The following is an 8,947-nucleotide window of genomic DNA, read 5'->3' as shown; positions in this document are numbered from 1 at the left end:
CTTCGCCGATTCGTTGTAACTCGAGGTGAACTCGCCTACACTTGTAATATACTCGCATTACTCGTAACAAGCTCGCGCTGCACTCTTTATAACTCGTAGCGACTCGCCACCTTATGAAGAGTGCAGCGCGAGCTTGTTACGACTAATGCAAGTATATTACGAGTGTAAGCATTTCACCTCGAGTTACAACGAATCTCCTGCTTAAAGGACAAGTCCACTGTAAAAATAAGTTACTTTCAATAGAAGCAGAAAAATCAGACAAACTACCGGTAATCAAAAAAAGTTTGAGCAAAATCGGATAACTAATAAGAAAGTTTTGAAAAATTATGTAAAACTATAGAACAATTAAAATCACTACGCAAATTGCCAATTTGGTTAACAGTTTGTGATGTCATGTCCTCAGTATTTATCAATTGCTTCATACACTGTCGCTCATAAAGGTGGAATTATTTAGTTTTACCCTAATATATGGAATTATTTTTAAAATAATTTAAAAATAATAGATCTAGATAATAGTATACATTCTCAGATTGTATTGAATAATAATTTGCCAATGTGTGTTTTGCGGGACTGCTAAAGCATGTGTATGCTACTATGCTTATCAACTAGGGGACCTATGCCCTTAAGTCATAAATGACAGTAATGAGGATTAATGCTTCACAAAAGGGCACTTCTATAGCACATAGACACGGTTTTGATCCTGGGGCCTCACAGTTACGAGGCCATTGTTTTGTCACTGAACCATGACTGTACGCAGCGGGGGCTAGGGTTGGGGGCAGTTTCCATAAATAAAAAAAAAACAGAAAATGCAATAAATTTTCAATAATTTATTGCATTTTTACCCCGGTCCCCAACATAAAAAAAATCCTCTGGACGGCCATGCATTATGGGATAAAACTAAAATATTCCACCTTTATGAGCGACAGTGTTTATAGTTTAATCCTATTAATTTCTCCTTTTATCCCCCCAAAACTTGATTTCCCCATGCCGTTGCAGAGGTTATACGATTTGTATCATAATGCCTGCATGACATTGCACAAAATCTTTTATGAACTTTGAAGAATTGATAATATTTTCTGAATATTGTAGATTCATAATTATTGATTTTCATCTGAATAGTTTATCAAAAGTCACATTTTTCTGAAAAAAAGTTACTCTATAGTAGTGCATCCACACCAAAAAAAATTACTTTCAATCTAAATTTGATGCTGGTGTGAAGAATTAAGATTCTTAGAGGGGAAATAGGAAATTTTATATTATCAATATAAAGAAAACAATAAGTGGAAAGTGAGGACATGACGCTCCTCCTCCTCCTTCTTCTCTCCCCTTTCCTTTTCTTCTCTGCAAGTCACTCTTTTTTATTTTTATTTGTATTGTTGTATCTAAGTTGAGGGCTGCCGGCACGTCAAGCTACTTTGCTTATTACTGTAGCCCTCCTGCATCTAATGTATGTTAATTTCCATTCAATATATTTGTTTAAATTCAATATATGTGTTTAATATCGTTTATTATCTGTATAAAAATTATATACACTTGAAATATTGTATCAAGCCATATTATGTTTATGAAAATGTATGATGAAAAAAAGAAAAAAGATGCAGAAACCAATAAATCAAATCAAATCAAATCAAATGAGTGAATTTCCAATTTGTCTTGTGATTTTCATTGTTTCATAGTTTTACAGACTTTTTCAAAAATGTATAAGTTTCTTATTAGATATCCGATTTTTGCTCAAACTTTTTTTGGTTGGTTTGTCTTATTTTTCTGCTTCTATTAAAGTAAGTTATTTTTTGAGTGGACTTGGCCTTTAAGCTACTGATTTTGAAAAATCACCATCCGTGACATATGATTACGGATGCTTTGCCCACGGATGTCCCTGTTATATGTAAATGCGACAAAGTGCAACCTTGTAACCAGGTAATGATTTACAAAGTCCTTGATGAGCTGTAGTACATGATTTCTCCTAAAATCACAGTCATACTGCTCATGCAAGTTGGGAAAAAGACTCCCATGATTGAGACTGTGTATGATTTTAAGACACAGTTGGTCTCTTATATGCTGTCCAATCGTGGGCTTGGTACCCTGTTCTCTCAAGATTCTTTCGGAAGCCATTGCAATGTTCAGTACAGATTTGGAAGGGATGATTAGACCGCCATTGTCTTTCAACCTGATTAGTTGCAAGTAGACTTCTGGAACCTCATCTGTCCTGTCTACTAGTGCCTCCTTGCATTTATCACAGGACTGATTGTGAAAAAAATGGAGGAAAGATCAAATGACAAACTTGGCTTCACTCATAATCCTTACACAGCTTGAGCTTCAATTGAGACTGTTGAGTCCTACTCAGATAATCAATAACCTAACTTTACATGTATATTTACATGTATGTTGACCTCCTATATCATGTCTTTCAAACATTACATTCAGATTGTAATTAATATACATGTCCCTTTTTATGTTTTTAGTGCTGAAGAATGCAGAATAACCTGATATCGAGTTTATTATATAAATGAAATGATTAATGGGGGTGGGGGTTATTTTCGTATAGTGCAACATCCAATAATACAAATTATTTAAAATGGCTGAATACAAATTTTCACCATTTTTTTGGTGGTCCATTTCAGGTAATAGTATTCTTTCATCAATAGTCGACATAAAATACATTTGTTTTGAAAATCCTTGCAGAAATGTGTCTTAAATGACATCCTCTTTCACATTATGATACAATTTAAGTGAAATTTTGTCATCAATTTTTGGGGGCTTCCAACATTTCAGATAGCTTTATAAAAGTTTGTGCTTGTTACAAATTTAACCTTTTATACTTACATGGCATTTTCCTTGTATACTCCTAATAGTGTATCCTGCAATGTAAGCTGTGACATTCTGTTGAAACATGCTGAGTTCTGCAGGGGGAGAAGTGGATGGAGATGTCTGTGCCTCAATGGTCGATATTTCAACCGAGATGACCCCATCAGAGGGCAATTTCCGATCTTCATGGATGTTGGTTCCCATTGCTTCTAGAAAGCATGTAGCATTTCCTGATGTACTCACAGGTATGTTGGAGTTGATTAATAGTGCTCTGTGATGAGTAATTGAAACATTGTATATATTAAGGCATATAATTTCTCTAAAAAGTACGCTGCTATTTCAGTAACAATGAAATGTTAACTTCTCATTGTTTTCTTTTATGTTTACACTAGTGTAATCATGCATAGAATATAAAGTCAAGGGTCACATGTATCTTAAGAGCAATACATTTGTTAAGTGCATTGTTTGTTACCTGTAGGCAGCCTGAAATTGCGTTGATGTTGGATTGTTGTTCCAACCGCCCCTTCCTCGAATCTTAGCAAAGTGAAGTTCAAGTTGATCTTGGCTTAGACGATAGGGAAGGAAGTACCTGTATTAATAGCACAGTTATTATTATTAATTTTTAGTTTATTGTTTGTGTGTGTGTTAATTCTTGCAATATTTAAAATTAAAACCAAAAATTATAGTGTAAATAAATGCGGATTAATTTGATGGAAAAGAAATGAATTTGATTTCTTATTTTTTTCTTCTTCTTGTTAGTTACTGATGACAGAAAAGACCTGTTTCATACATGTACATGGGTTATGTACAAATATATTTGCAATAATTTTATTTAGGGTGAATGTATGAACAAACTTTTTCTTTAGATTTTTTTTAAAAGTACAGGGCAAGTAACTTACAAGAAATGGCCAACTTGTGTTTCATCGATCACAACTTCAAATCCTTTCATTTACCCGTTTCCTCTCATTGTTTGCTTCTATTAAAACCAACTTAACACATGTGTCATGGTGGACTTTCCCTTCAAGGTATTAATTGATAGTTAATACCGGTATGTACTTGATACTTGTGCTTTGTCATATTGATAAAGGATGTCCAACAATCAAATTTCAAGTAGAAAAAAAATGGAAGTCGATCAATAATCCTGTAATACATTCCTCCTGCTTTCATTAGTCTATGGAATATTTTACACAGAATTAAGTAGGTATTTATAATTGACTATAATCTTACTTTATTCCAGATTGAGGATCATTGAAGAACCGGTCTGCCAGAGAGATGAATCCATCCATCGCTAAACAGAAACCTATGACTGGTGTTCCTCTATTGCTTGAGGCAACGGGAGTACCGTCACTTAACTTCAGTGACAGTAGCATCTTCTTTGTCTTATTGAAGTAGGCTTCCCAGGTAGGACAAGTACTTTTGAAGAGAGGTGCTTTGTAACCTTTCTGTAACCTATTCCGCCCATTCAACATGTCAAATAGTCTGTTGAGTGAAATTTTAAAATAACTGATATGAAAGAAACTACTTGTCCCTGGGCAGTGAACAACAAGATACAGGGTCTGAATCCCTGCCACAATGTTAACCACCTTTTTGCTAAACATTAAAGAGAAGGTTGAGTTCTGGGAAGAGGTGAAAAATAATTTGTGAGCGTTATCATTCTTATTATGCAAGTGTGGAAGAACATCAGATAAGACATGTTCCCTGAAAAGCATGGCTCTTCAAATGCCTTCATATTCTAAATATGTCATGTAAATCGTAAAACTCGGGGGGGGGGGGGGTAGGTTTTTTACGCCACGTGTTCGTGTAGTCCCATATACATCTTTCTGTGTACAGTGTTTGTAACTTTACCAAGACTTGGCCAATTTCTTATCATTTTGATGATTCCAGAACCTTGCAATACCCACAAATTCTTATATGCTAGATGATCAACCTTTTCTGGTCGATTCCCCACCGTTTCTTTCACAATGCAATCGCATGACCAGAACTCAACTTCATCTTTAAGCTGCACTTTCCTCACTAGACTTAAATGGTTTAGTTTTATTCCTTGAAATGCTTGAGCCCTGTAATAACAGCCATACATGTACTGAATCCCCTGTCATAACAATGGAGCACAAGTTTATTCAAGTGGGACAGACCTGAGCACTAGACAAAAACCCACTAGTATTATTGCTATTAGACTAAATCAGATTGAAGCAATTAATAACTAATTAACTAATTAAAACATGTAAAGGTGATCATTCATGTTTAGATTCAACACTAAATTGCATTATATACTGTTAATACAAAAAAGATATATGGACAAAATTTGTAAAGGGCTAAATTATGTCTTTATGTATAAAGTAGTTTTTAACTTTTTGTACTCTCTACACTAATCTTATTCACCTGTCTATCTGTCGTAGGAAATAGGCACTGCTTTCCGAATCTTCAAATCCTTCAAAGTGCAGTTGCCTTAAGATGTCAACTGTAGCAGCTACTGAGCTACTAAAAACCTGGGCTGCATATTTAACCTGCATGAAATTATGCATACCGGTAAGTAGTTAAAGTGGATAAACAAAGAATATAAGGTTTCATCAAGAAATCATGAATAAAAAATTATCTATGTACAAGTGCCAATATTAGTGCTTTGATTGAAAAAAGGAAGAATGCATAGAACATCATGCGTTACGTGCAAAGGTAGTCTTACCAGAATTTAAATGGGATCACATGTAGATAATGACATGTGCCTGTAAGTCCTGTATACATCAGAATATCATTTAGTTCAAATTTTTAGAGGTGATCTAAATTATATTAATGCTATGTATATTTACTATGTGAAAGATCGTTCTTATCAAAATGTACCCAACCTGCCAAAAGGTATTTAACAAAATCAATAGCCTGTAAAGACTATATGAATGATCACTACCTTCATTTTTGCTTTTGAGTAGTCAATGTGGTCTCCTGTTAGCCTATTTGCAGCCCTCATTCCTTCACGCTGCTGGATTTCATAGGAGTTCTTGATATGCTTCCACTTGACCTGTAACGGAGACAAATCATTATTGTGTTTTCATCAATGTAATAGAGCGATTATTAAAAAATGAATTGTATAGATTTGTCAAGTACTATAAACAGGTGTAGGGATATTTCCTTTGTTATATTAAAATTGATCTTTATGCAGTATGTGTATATCTATGTCTACACCGTGGGAATTATACAAAACGATGAACATGAAATGTTTATTCAGATTTGATAGAAATCATGAAAATAAGTTTTTTTTTTTTTTTTTAATTATCATCCATATACTTCAGAAATTTTGGAGAAGGGTTCACAAAAATTTGATACTTTTGAACTTGAAGGACTGTAACTGTTTTCATAGTAACAAGTTTAATTTGGTCCTTATTATATTAAATACTTCATACACCTTATTCTACCATTAACAACATATTAATATTTATATTCTGTTTTTACACTAGAGAGATTTTAAAAAAATCACATACCTTTTCTGTACCATTGAATGTTAACTCTTGTTTGTCTCCAAGAAGATTCCTGAGCAATTTCAGGTTAAGGCAAACGTCGGGGATGTAGGTAATCGGGTGTCCATTTGATGGATGGGGAAAGTCTCCTCTTAGATTATTAGGATCCAGATTTGCTCCCAACATGCTCATAGTAGACTTGTTCACAGCTGCACCATCACAAACAATGGCATCGATTTGGATGCCTTTCTCGTGAAGAAGTTGTAGGCACTCCTTAATCAGGCTAGCCTGAAAAGGGGCCGACAATTTCTTCACAAGAAAATATCCAACTGTTAGTTTGATATGCATATTCATCGCAACCACCATAAACGCTAATGCCTGTGTTGCCGGCTCTGGCAATTCCCCTTTCGATTTGGAATTGCCAATATTGGTAAATCCGGTATTACAATCGCGGTTCTTGTCATATGCTACCTGCCTTTTGATAGACATTGCATCTATCATAAGGGTCCAATGTAATTGAGTAGGAGAGTTGTCTTTAATGTACTTTAATGTTTCTATTGATTCTGTAGTGAATCCTGGGTTCCCATCTACGGATGCTAACATCTTTCGAAGTGTCACCTCGGATGGCAGTGCAAATATAGTTCTTAGAAATTTGTAGCAGCGGGGTGACATGTAATGTAATGTTAAAGAGAGGTTGAGTAGTTCTTGGCTGTATCTTCTGGCAGAAATTTTGTCACTATTCACATTTTGATTCGACAGTATGACATATGCGTTTCCATGGACAGAGTCGAATGTAGATTGGATGGCTTCATCCTCCATCCCATGGTCTTGCATTGTTGATTTCAGATCCTAGCGATGAAATATGGAAAAGAATATATTTGAATTCTGAAACCACACTTGCCTTTCATTCAGATGAGAAAGAAAAAAAACTGTGTCTTATGTGAATAAGTCTTGGCGGAGTTTATCAATAGATGTGAATCTTGGATTATACATGTATATGTTCCTTGTTAAGATACAGAATTACCCTTCTATGAAGAATGAGCTGTAAAATTATCAACATTTCCAAGATTTCTTTATAAATTGAAATATTTTGGTTCCATGATGTGAGCTAGTTCAATGATTTCAGATAATTGTTTATCATTCCCTTACATACCATGCCTCTGGACTTACATAATTTACTTACTTTTAAAGATTGAATCTTGATAGATTTCTTGATGTTATCCATCTGTGCCTTGCGCTTTTTTATCTTCTCTATCCCTAGGGCTCTTTCCAGCTTGCGTTTGGTTGTGCCAGGACTCACTGTGTAGCTGTGGTCATGCAAGTTACCAGGTGTAGGAAGTGGTACAGGTGTCCTCTCATGGTAGAATGGAATAGGATTTGAAACTGGCATCTAAATTGTTTAAGGGATTGAAATATTTAAATGTATTTACATAAAAATGCAAAGGCTCTTCATAATTCTGAACTGGGCAAGTTTAATAATTTTCATTGATGAAATAATAATAATATTGATAATAATAATAAATATAGTGAACATTTATAATGCACCGTGTCTGTCAAAATTGACACTCCTGGTGCGTTTGTGTGAAGATTGTTTAATTGCGGTCCTACTACTATCAATTAATTTAAAGTAAAATACACATACGTTTAAGTTTAACCTACTTCAGGACATAATTTAGCAATAATATAATTACAATATTCCTATTAACCCTGATCCTGAACTTTTTTATTTATTTTTTTTTTATTTTAGTTGATTACAATACCGTAATGTATTTTTAGTTATACACTGTGTAACCACAAAACAACAAATATAAGTGAAAATTTCACTCTTGCGTGAAAATTTATCTTATTTTAAGGTAATTTTGTATAATGTTTCATTTATAAATCTATGTATCTTTTTGATTATGCTTATTGAAGAAATTTAAAATAAAATAATAATTGTTATGGGTTTTATTTAACTTGAGTTACGGTTTTTGATAATAACTGCTTGTTAATAAGCCACTGCTCTCTTAATTAGAGAGAAGGGAAACCCTTGTGGATAGGTACTTACGGGTAAAAATTACTTAAAGATATTGCAATTACTTATTTGATAAAAAAGTAACTCACATCTAATGAAGGTATAGCTGAAGGTAGCAGACATCTCCTCTTCACAGTTTGTGAATAGTTGTCAGGTCCAAAGTGCATCGAGCAAACATATGTTCTTGTTATTGGATCTTCAGTTCCTCCAAGAGCCTTCAACCATTCTTTGCGAATGCTAGGTTTTGTTGGCAGTCTTGGAAAAAGAAAGATCATTTCATAAGAGCTTTGGATCCCATTTAAAGCTTGATTCTGAGTTTATTGATATATAATCATTTCTGTGTATTTTGTGAAAATGAATACATTTCACCACTCCTGCCATGTCAAAAATTTAGCATTTACTCCTTTCCACATTTTAACAAGTTCTGAAAAATAGTCAAATTTGATGGTTCCCTTTACCTTTACATGGCTTTGGTAGGAGGGGGGTGAGTTTACATGTGTTTCCAACTGATAGACACATTGCTAATTGGTATTACTACAGATTTTTGTTGTATGCACCTGATGTTTGTACACTAAATTTACACAAATTTGTCATTCCTTATTTGTCCTAAGATTCATAAAACAATGCAACCCCCTCCCTGTCCCATTGCCAACATGGGCACAAAAGGACATTACCTATATTA

At 34.2% G+C, this 8,947-nt stretch overlaps 2 protein-coding genes and 1 long non-coding RNA gene across 3 annotated transcripts; all 3 read right to left on the bottom strand.

The window, feature by feature from the left end:
• Nucleotides 1-1,811: 1,811 nt before the first annotated feature.
• Nucleotides 1,812-4,205, bottom strand: LOC115927198. Its single transcript, XM_030992704.1, has 4 exons — nucleotides 4,033-4,205; nucleotides 3,278-3,394; nucleotides 2,824-3,076; nucleotides 1,812-2,241 (listed from the first exon to the last, which is right to left on the bottom strand). Exons 1-4 carry the CDS (start codon nucleotides 4,173-4,175, stop codon nucleotides 1,813-1,815), a joined length of 942 nt encoding a protein of 313 aa, XP_030848564.1. The 5' UTR covers nucleotides 4,176-4,205; the 3' UTR covers nucleotide 1,812.
• Nucleotides 4,206-5,192: 987 nt separating this feature from the next.
• LOC115927199 lies at nucleotides 5,193-6,331 on the bottom strand. Its single transcript, XR_004065497.1, has 3 exons — nucleotides 6,276-6,331; nucleotides 5,705-5,815; nucleotides 5,193-5,309 (listed from the first exon to the last, which is right to left on the bottom strand). It is a non-coding gene; the product is annotated as an uncharacterized LOC115927199 (long non-coding RNA).
• Nucleotides 6,332-6,411: 80 nt separating this feature from the next.
• Nucleotides 6,412-8,577, bottom strand: LOC115927569 (THAP domain-containing protein 1-like). The gene is made up of 4 exons (XM_030993630.1): nucleotides 8,355-8,577; nucleotides 7,435-7,641; nucleotides 7,009-7,100; nucleotides 6,412-6,460 (listed from the first exon to the last, which is right to left on the bottom strand). The coding sequence occupies exons 1-4, from the start codon at nucleotides 8,538-8,540 to the stop codon at nucleotides 6,412-6,414; spliced, it is 534 nt and encodes a 177-aa protein (XP_030849490.1). The 5' UTR covers nucleotides 8,541-8,577.
• Nucleotides 8,578-8,947: the final 370 nt, after the last annotated feature.

Source organism: Strongylocentrotus purpuratus, unplaced genomic scaffold, assembly GCF_000002235.5.
Source record: "Strongylocentrotus purpuratus isolate Spur 01 unplaced genomic scaffold, Spur_5.0 spur5_scaffold_20, whole genome shotgun sequence".
NCBI lineage: Eukaryota > Metazoa > Echinodermata > Echinoidea > Camarodonta > Strongylocentrotidae > Strongylocentrotus > Strongylocentrotus purpuratus.
This window is presented reverse-complemented; position numbering and strand designations above follow the sequence as displayed.

What these genes read in the sequence shown, in the direction of transcription:
- LOC115927569 (XM_030993630.1), bottom strand. Translation starts at nt 8,540, where the DNA reads ATGATCTTTCTTTTTCCAAGACTGCCAACAAAACCTAGCATTCGCAAA. An exon ending in TCAAGATTCAATCTTTAAAA is followed by an intron (nt 7,101 to 7,434) that starts GTAAGTAAATTA and finishes TTTCATCGCTAG; the next exon opens with GATCTGAAATCAACAATGCA. An exon ending in GGAAACGCATATGTCATACT is followed by an intron (nt 6,461 to 7,008) that starts GTCGAATCAAAA and finishes GTGATGGTGCAG; the next exon opens with CTGTGAACAAGTCTACTATG.
- LOC115927198 (XM_030992704.1), bottom strand. Translation starts at nt 4,175, where the DNA reads ATGCTACTGTCACTGAAGTTAAGTGACGGTACTCCCGTTGCCTCAAGC. An exon ending in GATCCTCAATCTGGAATAAA is followed by an intron (nt 3,395 to 4,032) that starts GTAAGATTATAG and finishes CTATTAATACAG; the next exon opens with GTACTTCCTTCCCTATCGTC. An exon ending in GTATACAAGGAAAATGCCAT is followed by an intron (nt 2,242 to 2,823) that starts GTAAGTATAAAA and finishes TTTCACAATCAG; the next exon opens with TCCTGTGATAAATGCAAGGA.